The 17,572-nt window shown below is 39.4% G+C and overlaps 1 protein-coding gene across 1 annotated transcript; it reads right to left on the bottom strand.

Annotated features, from left to right (window-relative positions):
- Positions 1 to 1,570: 1,570 nt before the first annotated feature.
- LOC125892596 (sperm-associated antigen 1-like) lies at positions 1,571 to 17,517 on the bottom strand. The gene is made up of 19 exons (XM_049582612.1): positions 17,490 to 17,517; positions 17,063 to 17,210; positions 16,718 to 16,877; positions 16,482 to 16,604; positions 16,327 to 16,397; positions 16,017 to 16,129; positions 15,800 to 15,905; positions 15,468 to 15,598; positions 15,132 to 15,238; positions 14,540 to 14,669; positions 11,961 to 12,410; positions 9,731 to 9,830; positions 9,059 to 9,211; positions 8,108 to 8,265; positions 6,182 to 6,323; positions 5,143 to 5,269; positions 4,759 to 4,923; positions 2,657 to 2,980; positions 1,571 to 2,468 (listed from the first exon to the last, which is right to left on the bottom strand). Exons 2-19 carry the CDS (start codon positions 17,206 to 17,208, stop codon positions 2,340 to 2,342), a joined length of 2,835 nt encoding a protein of 944 aa, XP_049438569.1. The 5' UTR covers positions 17,209 to 17,210; positions 17,490 to 17,517; the 3' UTR covers positions 1,571 to 2,339.
- Between the last annotated feature and the right edge of the window lie 55 nt (positions 17,518 to 17,572).

The raw sequence follows: 17,572 nt of genomic DNA, 5'->3' as shown, positions 1-17,572 counted from the left end.
GCTCTTGTTAAATCTTATACCTTTGACTTGTCACCCGTAGACACAGTATAGTGCATCCTTTTTACACCACGGGGATGAATGAAGACAAGACCCAGGATTATACAGACATACAGACTGCTGTTTTGTACATGCTTCACAAATGCTACGCAAATAACTGTGGCCGCAGAACGGTCCAAGGCACCTGCACTGTTACCTGTATTTCTTCTTACATTGATGTTCTGCAATGCACACAGGTTAAAGGGGATACATAGGTCGGTTCTGGGGTACCTTCCCTATTGATTTGTCCTGTGATTCCTGTCTGTGTTGCCAATCGGTGCTGCTGAGCAGACTTGAAGTCAAATTTCTGTTTTCAACACTTTATTTCAGAGTGTTTGCTAAAAGCCTGTCTTTACCGCTCAGTGGTCAGCTTTATTGAGGCCACTGAGTCGGCTCAGGTGAACCTCTACCAGGTAGGTAAATGCATCTTGAATGGTATTTTGACCCAAGTCTGTTACTGAATGAACACTGAGTTTGGTTTGGCGGATAAGGCTACATGCTGCAGTCCTCCCCGCATTAAAAAAAAAAAATGTTTTGTTCTTCCTCCCCGGTTCGGTTTTTCATTCTTCACCAAAACTCCAGTTTCTTGATCCTAATTTGAAACACTAGTGCCAGATATAATTTGTAATTTGTGCAGAATGGCATAAGGTATTTGTATATTTGTTTGGTAATTTGCTTTACTATATGCGTGTAAATGCATATCAGAAAAATAAAAAAAATATATATGAAATGTTGTCCCGTCCTATTTTTAGGGAAATGTAAGCACTAAATAGTCAGGGTGTTACATTTTTATTTTTATTTAACTATTTCATTTCATCTTAGCACAGAGAAAACATTTTATCCAGTTTATTGAACAGCCCTGAATAGCCCTCTGTAAATACTGTACACATTTTTTTTTTTCATCTCTACTAAAATATGTTAAAACTGTGGAACATGGGAAATTATTGCCTCTTGCCCCCCACCTTGTCACTTAGAGATAAATTTGGTACATTCATGAAAACAAAGAATGGTTTGGATTCAGGCAATCTTTAATTTTGGATGACTGGAATGTTCAATAATAATCATAAATACTTAACATTGAGAGACTGTCTTTAAATTAGCAAAAAAATGACACATTTTAACAACATTTTACATGCATGTAGCTAAGTGAATATATGTACTATTCATGATGCATAAATCCAAACCATTTAACATTTAGATAAAAGCTACTGAGTGACATAAATATACTTTAGGAGTATCTGCACACTCACCAAAATGTAAGTCCACCCCTAGTCTGAAATCTAAGGCACACATCTCATAAAGATGCTGCTTTTCTCTTTCGTGTGCACACACCTGCATGGCTGAACTGCTATGAAGATGAATGTGCAGATGTGCATTGGCTGTCAGGCTAATTTGGTAAACAAATAAGTTGAATGACTTTATATCATTCCCTATGGAAAAGAGGCAATCACCAGCCTTTGAGAGTGATTTGACAGTAGAACCCAGATTAGATAACTGCATAGCTGAATAAACAGGAAAGAGCATCTGAGTCATGTAAGGTTACAAATTGTATCTTCTCCTACAACAGTGAATATCAGTTGAACAGATACTGCTATCATACTGAACAGAACAGCAATAAGATATCATGCAGGTCTGTTCCTCACACAGAGGTCATAGAGTACAAATGGGCATAATATAACTGTTTATCTTACGGTTTTGACCCGCAGCAACAAACGTCTTTATTAATGCAGTAGGAAATGACTCCGCTTGTTCCTTGGCTGGGTAATATTCAGCATGCACTGAATATAATTCGTTGTCTTAGCTGGTGTCTGACAGAAGCTCGTTTATTAAATGACTGATATCAAAAGACTGACAGGGTTCAAGGACCGGAACAACGAAGCTCAGTTCTGGGAACATGAGCCTGTCCTGAGCATAACTCACCTGCCTGTAAGGGAAACACTCTCTGTAGCCTTACATAACATTGCACATTGGACCCTAGTTATTCATACACCAAAGTGAAAGGTCCATAGTATCCCTCTGTCTGCCCACTGTACAATGCAAGTGGTGGTACAAAAGTAAATCTGCATAGCAAAACATTCTGGAGAGAAAAATATATTCCTTATACTGTCACTTAATCATACAGTGATCAGATCATTTACAGCACAGAGCAGGAGAGTGAATGTGACTCAGTTCCATTGTGTTGCTCTGAGGCACATTCTGCAGCTTCCTGCCTTTGTGTACTCAGTTCTTGTGCAGTGTTTTGCATAGATCCAAGAGTCGTAGTGGCGCAGCAGCTCATGCAGCAGGGAGCAGGGGCAGGAGGGTCAGATGTATTTGTTGGCCAGATTCTGAACATCGTTCTTAGTGAACTCTGTGCTCTGAACAGCAGACAGATGCTCAAACAGCTGAGTCATGTGACGGCGCTCGTCCTTCTCCAGCAGCATCAATACAACCTGCAAAGACAGACAGCATATCATTTATCACTAAAGCCTCAGCTGCTGGGGCTGAGGTGGACAGATTTATCATAAAAAAATAATTATTTATTAGATGTAGTAGTTTACCAAATTAAATGTGTGCTCTGTAAGGAGATATGTAACTTACAAATAACCCCTCCATGAATGCTATAGAAACCGTAGCTTACCGAGAACCTGTCTGCTGTGTGCAAATGGTTGAGGTGACGGTAGACCAGGTTTGGGTCTTTTTCCAGAAGGTGGGAGTCCAGTGCCTGCATTAGGAAGCTGATGGTGTTTCCATCCAGCTGGGTGCTCAGGAGCTGGGGAAGCATCTCCGGGGTTGTGGAGGCCAGCAGATCTGCGCAGGCCGCCGTGTTTCCACTGCTGCGAGCTGCGTTCAGAGCCTGGCCGAACTCGTAGGCGTTGGTTGGCTGGAGGTTGATGGTGATGTCCTCTCCCCTGTGACTGCTCTCTGAGTAAGAAAAGCCTGTCATTTCCTCGTCACCATCAACCTGAGGGAAAAAAGTTAACATAAGTGACAAAAGTGGATTTACAGAGAAAAGCTACAGGAGAGGATTTGTAAACCTTAGCAATGCTTAATTTGTGTTTATTAGAACTTCTTAGAAATCACCTCCTTTTGAATAATGATTTAGTCTTGGTAAAGTGATCCAGTCTGAGATGTATTGGTTTTTAATGTCAAGTACTTAATGTCTTTCTGATTGCACTGCATAGACATAAATCAGGGTATTTAAAAAAATCAAAGGTACATGACTGTGTATATAAAAAAGTGTAAAAGCTTCTACAACTATAGCCACAACTCCCCAAAAGCATTATGGTCCAAAACACATTCATCAGACACAGAGCTACATTATCTTCCACTGAATTTATTTTCTTTTTGGCCACCTGACAAAGGAGAATAATGAGCACTTTAGTTTGCTAGTTGTTTGATTTTCTTTACCAGTCACTTGACCTGGGGCATGTGCCATTATGTGCTTGGCAGATACCACACAAAATGGCTTGTCTGTGCTTGTTTAGAGTAAAACACCTACAGTTTTCATGAGTGGCAGTTGAGAACAGTGAGATTTAGTCTTTGTGAGGCTGTAAATCCAAAACTTTGATCCTTATGTGTCTAAAATCTGTAGTGTTGGTTGTTAATTTTCAGCGGGTCCAGCTCTATGAATGACCCTTTCACAATACAGTCCGTCCTTTATTTGAGTGTTAAAGGAATACTTCACCCCCTCTAATGACCATTTACATCACCTACTAACCCAGTGTTACATTACATTTGTAAAGAAGTGTTTTTCTCACATGCCTCCGGTGAATGGAAAATCCAAAAACTGAGAAAGTTCTTGATGAATTTAAGTCATAGGGGTCTGCCTTTACAACAGCAAAACTATTTCAGAACATTACGAAACTCTCACACAACTCATGCAGTATAATCCAAGTCTTATTAGCCAATTGTATGATCAGTACTTCCCAAACAGACAGGCCTTTCTGTCAGGAAACTGAACGGAAAGTGAAACGTATCTGTGTCCTCTTCAGAGCCAGACACACTGTCTGTTCAGTTTCATGTTGGAAATGGCTGTCTGTTTGAGAAGTACTGAGCATATGACTGGTGAAATGAGACTTGGATTATACGCGTGAGAGTTGTAAACAGTTGTTTTGATATAGTTTTGCTGTTGTCAAATGTGGACCCTATGACTTAAATTCAATAAGCATGTTTTCTGTTTTGGGCTTCTCTGTTTACTGTGGAGACATGCAAGAAAAACAGTTTTCTTCAACAATTCAGCGCAACTGCTTGATATACAAATGGTAATTTGGGGGGTGAAGTATTCCTTTAATATACTGCATATTTGACCTGATGGTTCAGATAATGTATGACATTTTTTCAATCATTTCTTGGCAGTGGATGCAGAGATAGAGTTATAACATGTAGAATCAAATTAAAGATGTTGCAGTCACATGGCTAGCAGGATGCCCCCAAAAAAGTCTCTTAGGGTCCCAAGGCCTTATGCGGCCTGCAGTTTCGACAATGGCCACTAAACCAACATCACCAAAGCTATATCCCAGGGGGCTTGATGGGCAAACTGAGTCCCCCCAATCATTATATCACCTTCCTCCCAAACACTTATACATGTAAACAACTCCAATTTAGTGACTACGAATGCCAAGGGTGATTATGCCCATTTCATAAGAATGAGTGGAAAAAGACAAAGCCACTTTCCAGGTGAGCACTGCATGGGATCTGACTTGAAGCCTGGTTGAAGTATCAATCAACACGTTTATCTACCTCAGTGATGGGGACAGTCTTTCTGGGTTTGGCTGGAGAAGCGTTTGCATTGGCCAGACTCTGTCTAAGCAACACTGTGACCTCCTCCAGCTCCTTCTCAGCCTCCTGCACGTTGGGATCCTGATGCAGTACCTCCTGCAGGTCAGAGCTGCACGCCAGGTAGTCCTAGTGGAGGGACAGACAAAACACAGCTTCATGAATGCAACCAATATATGCAAGTGACATTTTATACAGAGTTTAAATATTATAGGGAGGGTGTGAGAAATAAAACAGAAAGCTACTTTCACACACAATTAGCGGTGAATTTAAAGATTTCCTTCGAGCTCTGGTTTTAAATGAATACATTCTCTCATTGCATTAGCCATCATGGCCAGCTCTCTTCACCTTAAGGCCTTTATTGGCCAGGGCTCGTCTGTAGAAGGCTTTCTTATTGGTTGGCTCCACTTTCAGTGCTGCATCACAGTCCTGCTTGGCCTCAGCAAACCTCTCCAGCTTCAAGTAGCACAGGGCTCTGCAAACACACACACACACACACACACACACACACACACACACACACGTCCCTTGTGATTTTTATTTTTGTCACCAGCAGCTAATTTGATGCGTCATCAAATTGTATCATGAGTGTGTGACTCATCGACTGTGAATCAGACTTCAAATAAAGACTGAAGACATGAAAAAGATTTTTGTTTGTAAAACAGATTTTGGATATCTAAAATCTGCTTTAATGGCCTTATTTGCTTCCTGAATGTGTTGTCAGCATTTCCAGCAGCTGTGTGGCAGCAGCAAGTGTGTTTGCTCTGGTGTGGCTGTACATTCAAGCTCTTTTCTATAGCACAGTTCAACATACACATGCAAACATGAACACACAATAGGATATTTTTCATGTCCACATCACAGTTTCCTCTGCGACACAATCAACAATCTACCTATTACTGTGAAAAAGAAAAAAAGAAAAGAGGGGGGCTCAGTTGGAGAGAGAAAATGAAGCCAGCCCTGTCGGCTGCATGCACTGTGCGTGCTGTACTTCTCTTTAGATGAAGATAATATGGATGTGGCTATAAATGGAGTTGTGATAAACAGCGCTGAAGCAGGCAGCTGTTTCCTGAGCCTCTGCCATTCAGTTCCAGCTTACCAACAATACATGCTAATTTACTATCAGTGACAGACTGATGACTGGTTGGGATTAGAGCTGAATGCACCGCCTGGCAGATGACAGCTGGGGATAATTAATCAGTCTGTTTTAATTTAGCTAAACAAATACATTGATTTTACTGCATGTCTTCTGACATCGCTGCTTTATTAAGAAACAACCGTGAGAAGTAAAGAGCATCACAAAACAGTGAGGAACAGAAAGTGAAAGAGACCACAGCAATGTGTGTGCGTGTGTTTGTTCATGCTGAGGTGAGACTGAGCCTCTAACCTGTTGGTGTAGATAGCACACTCTTCTGGCTTTAGCTTAAGGCATTCAGTGTACTTTCCCAGTGCATCCTGGAATTGGCCCTTCTTCACAAAGTCATTCCCTTCTTGCTTCAAAGCTGCAAAACGGACCTCTGCTTTCCTTTCTGAAAGACAAAGTAAAGTGGTGCTTACTCATATGGAGAGCAATTCAAATCTCCTTTTTGTCAAAGTAATGAATACACATTGACACTTGCAATACATTTTAATTGACCTCCCTTTATTTCTGAGAAAATCCAACACAGGGAAATGTGCCAGTCTTCTATGCTATAAAGCTTGAAGGTTTAAACCCTTGAAATTAATGCTGTGCAAGCTAGACGTGAGGCATGAGAGTCAAGTCAGCAATCAGTCACGGTGTGGACTTAGGGGCTAATCAATCTGCTGCAAAGTGTCTTCTGGGAGAAAAAACTGTGCCAGCGGGTTTATTCTTTCATTAGGGTTTAAAAATAACAGCTGTAGCACAGCCCAGGGGATAGAAGAAACTGCACGGTCAGAGAACAGAGGTGACACGTCCACTTATATAAAAATTAGGCCTTGAACATTCTCCTCCCGTCTTAGTGCAGGGTGAATGAGAAACAGGAACACGCTGAATTGTAATATAACAACTGACAGTCTTTTCTCTTCTATTTTCAGAGAATTAAGACCCTTTACTTGAGTAAAAGTACACACTGTAAACATACTCCATAACAGGTAAAATTCCTAAATTGAATGTGTTATCTACTATTGGTAAAAGTACGTAATTAGGTTTAGCAAAATGTCAATAGTTAAAGTACTCACTGCAGAAAAAATTGTCACTGAGGATGATAAACTGTTTTATTACTGGATAACTATTTTTATACATTCATGTCTCCATATCATTCTACTCTTGTAATTTAATAAGATGGAGCATTTTTCTTAAAATAATTTTTTAAAAAAGTTTTATATACTGTTGTGTAGCAGTCAAATCCACAACAACGCACTCTAAGATCCTCATTAGTTTTATGTGAAAAATGTAATTTGTAATGCTGATGCCAGGCATAAATATGAACCATAAAACTGTTTAAATTTGTTAAATTCCTTTGATGGGGAGACTGCTGCTTTTTAAAACAGTAAAACTAAACTGAAAAATAAAACTAGATGTGGAAAACTAGTCAATGGAAATAAAAATAAAAACTAGTCTTAAGAGAAAGACAACTGTCTTAGTAACTGTGCACTTACCAAACTTAATAAAAGAAAATAAAAATACACAGATAATGTCTTTTGTTTTAGTCTTTGTCAGTTCAGTCAACACAACAAGCATGAAAAGGCACTGGTGCACAAGTATATTGAGACTGGGATGTCTATATGACTCTTAAACAATCATCTTCACAAAGTGTTGTGTTTGTATTATCATACCTATCTGAACTTCTTAAATCTTGGCCCGAAAACATTCCCCTGCTTCATAGTAATATCAAAACCACTAAAACTAATATTGAAACTAATAAAACCTGAACTAAAACAAAAAAAAGAAAAAAAAAAGAAACTGAAACAAACACACTCTGGAAACTAACTGAAACTAAACTGAATTGAAAACAAACTTAACAACAAATTAAATATAAAAACTAGGGAAAAAAACTACACTGACTGTCTCAAACTGGCACCTCACAGCTAAGGGATAAATATGGGCTTCAGAAGGCACATTGCTATCTTGCCCTTAAGTCAAACTATTTATTAATCTAGATGTTGCATTAAGATCAAGTTCAAGGTTTTACACAGGAACCCTTAAAACGCTGACAGCATGTGACTTGTCGAGACTTTATAGCACAAGGAATACTCCAAAGAACATTTCTAGCCCAATTCACACCGGCAAAATTAATCCTGTGTTTTGGGGACAGACCTCAACAGCCGTGGTTATGACTTTTTTAGGACAGACCTGCATCTCTGGCTGCCTTCTCTGCTCGAGCCTGGAGGACCTCTGCGCTGGGTGGCTCTTCTCGGCGGTGCTGCTGAGCTGACAGAGGCACCAGGGGAATCTCTGGAAGTTTCTCTCTCCAGTCCGCACCATCCTGCTCTATGAGCAGACGAGTGATCCTGAAGCAGAACGCAGATCAGTCAGTACATGGATGTTGCACACGGAAACACATACATGGCTCACAACAATAAATGTTAAAGATAAATGCAATTAACACCTGTCTATGGTTTAATGTTTTTATGCAGAGATCTCACTGTTCAGTTTTGTAGATATATATATAGACATAAAGCTATGACACAAAGCAGCCAGGTGAGTTTCCCCGTTGCATAACAGAGAGAGGACATGCACTCTGAGAGCCATAATTAGCCTCTGCCTGGAGCTGCTTCTCAACACCAGCTAAATCTGTTAGTCACTAATTAGACTTTGTGTATTTATTCATTTGATTTGTTTTAATTTAGTTTTCTGATTATATCACAGTGCAATTTCTGTCTTCTTTAAGTACAGAAAAAGATTTAAAATGTGGAAATATTCTACATTGCAAGGTGATAACATTTCCTGATATCATCCCCCTTTTTTAATTTCCTTATCCAAGACACAATGATATTATGTGTCACCCGGAATTATATTTAAAAGGATAGCAAGGGTACTTTCGTCATGGACCTCTGTGTCAGTACAAGTGTAAGTATTGAATTTCCCCCTTGGGGATTAATAAATTATATAAAGTAAAAGGGTAGCCACCGTCTTTGGAATAGCTGCCATGGGCACTGTAATATTTTCCCAACTGCTGGCCTTGAGATGACAGTCAGACCATTCCATGTGAGTATAAAACTTATTCAGTCAGTCATGTGTGGGTTCAGACACCTCCCTGCTCTCTACAGCCACTCAGCCGAAGTGAGAGGTGAAGGCTAATACCTGTTGACGCTGTCGTGTGCTGCCTGCACACTGATGTCTATCTGCAGTACTGTCTTGTAATCCACGTAGGCCTTACGGTAGCGCTCCAGGGACTCATAAGCCATGGCCCTGCGCAGGAGAGGCTTGAGGGAGAATGACTGCAGCTCCAGGGCTCTGGTTGGTATAAATAGATGTGATGAGACAGGAGCAAAGGATCAAGTCTGCTGCCTTTGCTATAGATGCTACTGTCTGAGAGTTCTGTTCATCTAGATTGGAAATCTATATGTGTGACAGAAAGTGGATGTGGTCTTGTGCTAAGTATACAGCACTGCATGCAGTGGTGTACACGTGGATTGTTGTGTGTATGTGTGTGTGTGTGTGTGTGTGTGTGTGAATAAACTGTCACACAAGCTAATTTTCCTGTTTGCCCTTAAAACTCAATCTTAAGCAGACACACCACTTTAAAGATTTACACGTGGGAGACTCCCTCAAGTTATCTTGAGTTTGTTTCTTGTGAAATTTCTAAAGAGATTAATGAAAATCTCTTACAACACACCCCAGTGCAAATGCCCCTCATAAAGTAAGTGACCTGCTACTGCAGTATATTAAATGATAAGTCTGTCTACAAATAAATGAAAGCATGACTTCATTTGTACACACAGTGTTATTAGCTCAGATAGTAAATTCTCTCACCTCGTACAATCCTGTATGCACTCCTGACTGTTGCCATCTTTGAGGTAGCAAGCTGCTCTGTTTGAATACAGAATACACAGATCCTCCGGACTATCAATCCCTGAATGAAAAGAGAAACATAACTCAGAAACAGCATACATAGTTTACCAATCCTCTGGGATATGTTATACAGAATATCTGTAAATAAAAACATTTAAATAGGCTTTAAAGAACATTTTGGCTGGTTTAAGGGTGGCTTTGAAAGTCTGTATGTGTTATAATTCATTTATATTGTTCAGAGGCTTTATTGTGCGCTGACCTGACAGAACAACTATAGAAACATGCTTGATGAGGACATGGATTTCAATTAAAGGTATATTTTCTGTTATATTGCCAATTTCTTGTCACACTCCACCTTTGGCACTGTGTACGTGCATATTGCGATGTGAGGAATCATGTAATGACGAAATGGAGAACTTTTTTTGTCGTATCACCATGAGAAGCATGACTTTCAAATCCATTTAAAACACTGACCTAAAATGTCTTCAAGACTATTTTAAAGTGCATTCACACACTTATTTATGATGCAACAAGTCTATGTATTCATGTGTTACACCAAAAGTCTTGTTTGAGTAAACTGCATATTTTTAACAGAACTTGTAACCTGAGGTATGATTCTGGACTCAACACTGAATAAATTAAACTTCCTCTTTGTTGGGACCTAAAACAGGCAGGAAGCAAACCATCTCTTCCAAAAATACACCCTAATACATCCTGCTATTTTACAGGAGCTACACTATTAGTTCCAGGGCTGACAAGTTGAAAAACACAAGGTTGATGACGACCAAGGAAAAGCTTGTCAAACCCCTTTAGGACATTTTCTCCAGTGTATTTGCTGTTCTCTCCTCTTGCCTAACAGGAATTTCACTCCGTTTTCACCATCATTATCACTGACACAAGCAATTCAGGCTTATACTGTATGTTACAGACAGAGCAACATTCCTCAGCGACGCTAAATACTTAGCATGCCACCTCATCAGATGAAATGAGATTATGGATGATGACACAGTGAGGAAGTGATGATGATGTCTCAGCAACTGCTCACACTTAGTGACGTTACTGTGACAGTAGAGCATGTATAGTATGTTAGAGGTGCAAACTAGGGCATGCACATACAGAATCAAACACAATTTTAAGAACCTGTAAAAGGCAGTTTGAATGTTGTTATTACAAGTTTTGCTTTTTCTGAAAGTGTCCCTTTTTGACAGAGCACTGACCACTGCATGATTAAGTTGTTTAAAGGGGTTCAAAGAATCTATCCTCATATCTGCCCCCAGCTCTATTTTGTCTGAATGACATGTAGCTCTCCCTTCATCAGTCAGATGATGGACCTTAGATAATGTAGCTGTCCAGTCACTTTCACATCCAGCAGTACACCGAGTACATAATAGCAGTCCAGAATGACAGAGAGAGTATGCTTGATGGCGGATGAGCCTGACGGGCAGCAGTTTCCCTCGCTCCATCAATCGTTCACTTTCTCCCTCTCCGTGAGAATTATAGCTGCCGTCCCACAGATTCAATTTCACAGTGAGTGGTTAGCGGTCATGTGACCTGGACAGACCTGAGCTGAGAGGCTTAACACCAGACTGGGGCTAAAACAGAACCACTGCCTGTATATGCCACAACAGCCACATTTTGACGCATCGCTGTAGGGATAAAATCACTAAATACACCTTTTAACTCCTGGATACTAAAATCTTTGTTATTGTTTCTAGGCTGTATGTACACTAATATGGAATGCGTGTTAGAGATCATTTCTTTTGTTCATGTATAATTTATATCATGGAAAATATGCTTTTTGGTGTTATATTTTGTTATATCCTGCATTGTGATAAAGCAACAAAAACTACATGGAAGCACTATCATTTTAACTGCAAGGTCATGACCTTTGATTCACACTTGCATTGGCCAGTTATAGGAAACAGTCTCAGGAATATTAATGAATAAATACCAGAAAGCCATATTCATTCACATATGGGCGAGACTGGTGATGAAACATCAGTCAGTTAAACTATGGGCCAGTTTTTTGTAACACTGTCAGTTTAGATGTTATATGTTTACTGGCATGCAGGTACACAGTAAACTCCAATATCATACATCAACAAAAATCTTTCAAACTACGTGACAGATCTACCAACAACCTTAGATTATAATAACGAGAACATCAGCCACGAGGACTCTTTCACCCTACCTGAATCTGTATAGCCTTGAATGGCTTGTGAGTATTTCTCCAGTGCATCAGCAAACTGTCCATTTTTAAACAGCAGGTTCCCTTCATTCTTTAGCCGGGCCAGAGGTGGGGGCAGGGCTCCACATGGGGCATCAAGGTTGACAGTTTCCCCTGCATATCCTCCAACCGGAGTTTCTTTACTGCTTTGATCAGCCGGAACTGAAGCTGTCGATCCCCTCTTGCTGGTTCCATTGGCTACCTTTTCCTTGGACTCCTGTGTGACTCTGTACTTGTCAGCGCTTCCTCCTTTGCTTTTCCAGTGTCCGTGGTGGGAGTTGTTGGACTCACTGTGAGGACCCCCGTCCCCTCTGCTGTGGGACTTTTTTTGAGCGTTACCCATGTCTCCCCTTTCGGCAGGAGCAGCTGAGCTCTCCTCCCCTCCCACAGGCTTGCTGGGTTTAACCGGACGAGCTAGAAGGGAGAGGGAGGGAGGGAGAGGCAGAGGGAAAGACAGAAGGAAGGGGGAGACACACCCACAGGAAAGAGTCAGCGGTTACATCACAGTGGGGGGAGGGTTGGACACACATGACACAGAGCCACTTCAAAGAGGGAGTTCCAGGAAGCAGCCGCTCTCAACAGTGAACTATGAAAGCTCTGGGTGGGGGTAGGGCAGATAACACGCAAGCATAGTATGTCACATTACCCAGAGGGACAAGGGGTGTTTCCTCTATGTATGGCACCAACAGACAGTGCGGTTTGTGATGAAAATGACTGCCCTAAATTTAGTGCCTCAGATGCTTTGTGTAAATGAGTGGATTAGAGGGCAAATCCTTTGCCAGGCAGCCATAGTGGGGACTAAATCAGGCACAAATATACACATATACTCCAGTATGGTGTAAAGATACAAATGACTTAACAAAATATTGGATATTTAAAGTACAGAGTATTCAGCCAGTCAGTCTAGTCGAATATCAATGCTGAGTTGTGAGTTCTGTAAAGTAGGGCAACCAATATTGGATTGTTGATGCTGACTATTGATAGCTGAGTATATGGTTTATCAGCTTGTTTTCACATAAATACATACTGTAACAATATTTTCTAGAAGGTTCCTTTAAAGCTAGTAATGACAGGGTTCCTGCAGATTTTTTAAAGTCAAATTTAAGATGTTATGACCTTTTTAAGACCTCATTAAATAAAAATTAATACCATTTAACACCAACAAACGGCATTAATACACGGCAATAAACATCACCTTCACATCTCATCGGTGCTCCAGTGCGTGATGCTGTAACTCACATTGTCCCAAGTTTTTCAGTATATCAGCTAAGTCGCCTCGATGTCGTTACTTGTGACCGTGTTACGAATAATAAAGAAATAAAATCATATAACTAATCATGTAACTAGATACAGTAATAGGTAGATTTGATTAGGTATTCAGACATGTCTCTGTTAATCTAAGTTTCATCTCAAAATTTAAGACTTCTCACAAGTAAAAAATAAGACTTTTAAGACAGTTTATGGCCTTAAATTTTTAAAATCAAATGTAATACTTTTTACTTACTTTTTAAGGATCTGGGGGAACCCTGTATAAAATAATCATGTAAAAGGGATGTTCAGAGTGGGACATCTAACATTTGGAAAATAAAACCTGGGAGTTCTCTGTGGTGGAAAAACTAAGTAATTACAACACTGTTTCTTAACTTCTCAAATATACATTTTTGCAATTCTGCAGTATGATTTAATTTTACTTAGCAGCAGTGCTGGGGAGGTTACTTTAGAAATGTAATAAGTAACACACTACTAGTTACCCTGTTAAAAAGGTAATTATTAATGTAAGTATTTTCAATACTTCATTAAAGTAATGGATCTCATTACATTTGATTACTTTTCTAACTAAAGTTTTAAATTGAACAATTAAGCTTGAAGTCCTGAAAACACAACTTTAAACCAAGCAGTTTAAACCTCAAAACAGTACTCAACATTGATTACATTAAAACAAAACTTATTCTACATAATGAAGGATATACAATGTTATATCCTACAAGTTTTTTTTACTTAAAAGAATATATTTGGAAGTAGCCCCTTTGCTTATTGATTGACGTGATATATCTCAACATCAACATTTCTGTGATTAGCTAAATGTGCTGATGGTGTCATCCATGTCAACATACTGGTCAGACTCCACTGTAAATCTAAGGAAATTTTAGCCATTGTACCTGCTACAGAGCTATAGATCTACTGCACTAAGTATCTGGTTGTTGGTTTTTAATATGAGATTAGCGATAATAATTGGTGAATAAGGACTTAATACTCAATGCTGCTTTAAACATAACAAATAATGCCTGTTGATTAAAATGCTTATTAAAATCTCCATGTTCATCTTTAAGTAAATAAATAAAAATGAAATAAAATAAAACGGTCCATGATGTGTTAACTATAGCTAAGAGAACATTACATTCATTTAAATTGATCATAGATAGATTTCAGGATAGATTCAGTCACTAGCTTGTGTGTGTGTGTGTGTGTGTGTGTGTGTGTGTGATTGTAAATCAAGGATATATACATATATATTGATTAAAGAGATGTCTAAACTATCTCACCAGTCTGTTCTGCTTTCGTCTCATTGCAATTGTTGACTTCCTCTTCTACTTCTTGGATAAGGATTTTTTTCCCTTTGCTTTGCTGCTGACATTCCTTCATCGTCTTCTTCTCAATTTCAGACAGAAGTTTCTGTGACAAAAATAATTCATTAAAACATCAGAATCTGTCAACAGTAGGAACCCACCTCAGCTCTGTTAAGTAAGTCTGCAAAGGTGTCACACCAGCTGATACCACAATTATCCATGTACCACTGAGCTCAAGTGAATGGCTTGTGTGGCAATGTAAAAGGTGCATTTTCCCATTCACCTAATGTATGTTAAAATCCATAATACATAATGAATGGGCATACAAAACAATGTTCTCAAAGGTGATGGCTTAATAAAATACAGTCTGAGCTCACCTTCCAACAGAACTGAAAAAGCAACACCATTCTCTGTTTACACTAATAACAGATTACACATGATTTATGAATACCTTGCAGCAACTGCAATCTTTTTTCAAGTGCCTGATCTCAAACAAATACAGTGACACCTAGTGGACAAGTATGCTATTGGCATGTAGTCAGTATGCCTTAGTACTTGTATCACCTACAGTGGCTGCAGCATTCTGCGGCTCTTTCCTAAGCACCACCCTCAGGTCTTCAGCAGCCATTTGGAAGTTGCCCATGTGATTATAAACAGTGGCACGACGGAGCAGAGCTGAAGATGAAAAACAAATCACATATAGAATACAAATTACATACACTGAAGCTACTGTTATCTTCTGTGTTGCAAAGATGCAAATATGAGAAAACATACAGAAAATTCAGGTAGGGGCTTCACAAAAGTAACTGTTGCTGAGGTAGTGGAAACATAAAAGTATGCCAACATAATGATTATTATTTTGTTTGGATGCATCGAAGCACCACTGTACAAAAAAGGAGAGCACCTTTCATATTGGCTGGTTCCAGCTCGAGCACACTCAGACAGTCTCTCATGGCATTGTGCCAGTGCTTAAGATTGATCTCTGCCTGGGCTCTGTTGTTGTATGCAACCACAGTTGGTATAATGGAAAGGCTTCTGTAATGGAAGGTCAGAAATAAAATAAACCTTTATTTATAGTGAGGTTAATAGACAAACACTTAGAGGTACAGTAAATGGAAATGGAATCTGATTTTACTGAACGAAAGAAGGCTAATTAAATGCCAGGAAACATAATATAATCCTCTTAGGAGATGTAAAATACTCTCTATAATAAATGAGTTGTCTTAAGAGCCTGACCTGGAATAGTATGCAACCGCCTCCTCATAATCATTTGCTCTGAAAGCTTCATTGCCTTTGTCCTTTTCACAATTTGCCAGAAGGAGCTTCTCCTGTTGTGTCAGCACTGGATGTATTGTAGAGGCCACACATTTTTGACACATAAACACACACAATTTAAGTATGCACAATGCTTTGAATACAAAATAAATATGAGCTGCTCTACATGATACATTACATGAGGCGTCGACTGTAGTCTTGATTTGGGGGTGTCCTGTGTTTATAATGGCAGATGGCTCATTTTTGACCAAATTTCCATCGACTTTTTCACATTCTTTTTCGACATCAAACCTATAAATAGAGTGAAATATTGGGTAAAGCAGGATTTGTGCCAAATGATGCTCTAGAACAGCATCAATCGTTTAACTGTGGATCATTGTAATGAAAGAAGCTGCGTGGAGCCTTTTATCTACAGTGCCTGCAGCTGCTCTAACAGTGTGTTCTTTCTTCTGAATATAAAAGACAAATGTGGAGACAAAATGACTCACTTGTCCCATTCTCCATAATCACGTGGGAGAGTGTGTTTTGAAGAATTCTTCTTTTCTTTTGGATCTGAAGACTGTGATAACATAAGGCTTAATTTTAGTATTTTGTTTGTATACAAGAATGTATATATTATGTGCACGCTGGAGACGATTTGTACCTGACTAAGTGAAATGGAGCAATTGGAACCTCTTATGGGTGGCATATTTTGATTCACTAGATCATCAAACACTGACTGCAGTTTTAGTGATGTCTCAGTGTTTTTGGTTTCCTCCTGCCACATCTGCAAAAAACACAGTATTTAGTTTTAAAACATTTTCAGAGAATCTGCCATAAAAAAAGAGAACAGGAAGTAAGCAGGGTTGATAGAAATTGATACTGAAATGTGTAGCATGCCTTCAAGTCATCAACAATTTGGCTCCACTCATCATAAGAGAGGCTGGCTGCTGTGGTCACAGGATTTTCCTTCCTGAGGGCTCGGCTCAGAGGGTCCAGTTTCTCCAAGTGACTCTCACAGAACTTAATTAGATGAGGATAAATGCCCTCCTCACCCGATCTTAACACAAAGTAAAACATTACTTTCTAAAGACAGAATTTTTAGCAATATTTTCAGTCATGTCTATCAGACTGATCTTAACAGAAAAAAGCTCACCAACATTAACAATATGGAGTAGAACATCCAACAACGTACAAAATCAATTCTACCTCTTCAAACCTCAAGGTCAGTTATGTGGCTTTTACCTCAGTACTCTCAAGATCATCTCCAGGTATTTTACATCTTTGCACTTTTCAATGTAACCATAGTCCAGGTGCTCCACAGGGACCTTCCCGCTGTAGTCAATGCTTGTGGACTGGTTTAGAGGAGAGAAAACTGCATCTGCGCTCATACCTGGGAGGAGTATCAGTTACTCGGTTATTGTGTCAAGCAATGTTGTAACAGCAGACTGGCTCACTAAAGTTAGCTAACCCAACATTATAACGTTAGTTAAGTTAGTAGCGTCAAGCTAGCTCTACAGGATGTAATAAAAAGTAATTAATGTTCGTAATTGATAAGTTAACGTTAAGGCGGGAAAGAATTTTCGTTTAAGGAAATTTTAGTGTTACTTTTAGATGATAAACACAATGTTAACTTAACGTATGTCCTTAAAGTTAAAGGAAATAACCTTACCTGCTTCAGTTTGGGCCACACTCTCATCGGCAACGCGGGGTCTGTTACCATAGTAACCACTCACGACAGGAAGCTGGTGCTCA

Source organism: Epinephelus fuscoguttatus, linkage group LG8, assembly GCF_011397635.1.
Source record: "Epinephelus fuscoguttatus linkage group LG8, E.fuscoguttatus.final_Chr_v1".
In the NCBI taxonomy this organism is placed as follows: domain Eukaryota; kingdom Metazoa; phylum Chordata; class Actinopteri; order Perciformes; family Serranidae; genus Epinephelus; species Epinephelus fuscoguttatus.
This window is presented reverse-complemented; position numbering and strand designations above follow the sequence as displayed.

Bases quoted from the DNA above. Each gene is read 5' to 3' on its own strand.
- LOC125892596 (XM_049582612.1), bottom strand. From the start codon at position 17,208: ATGAGCGCAGATGCAGTTTTCTCTCCTCTAAACCAGTCCACAAGCATT. The intron at 14,670-15,131 runs GTAGGTGATACA...TTTTTGTCACAG, and splicing joins CGCAGAATGCTGCAGCCACT to AAACTTCTGTCTGAAATTGA. The intron at 2,981-4,758 runs GTAGATAAACGT...TTTTTCCCTCAG, and splicing joins AGACTGTCCCCATCACTGAG to GTTGATGGTGACGAGGAAAT.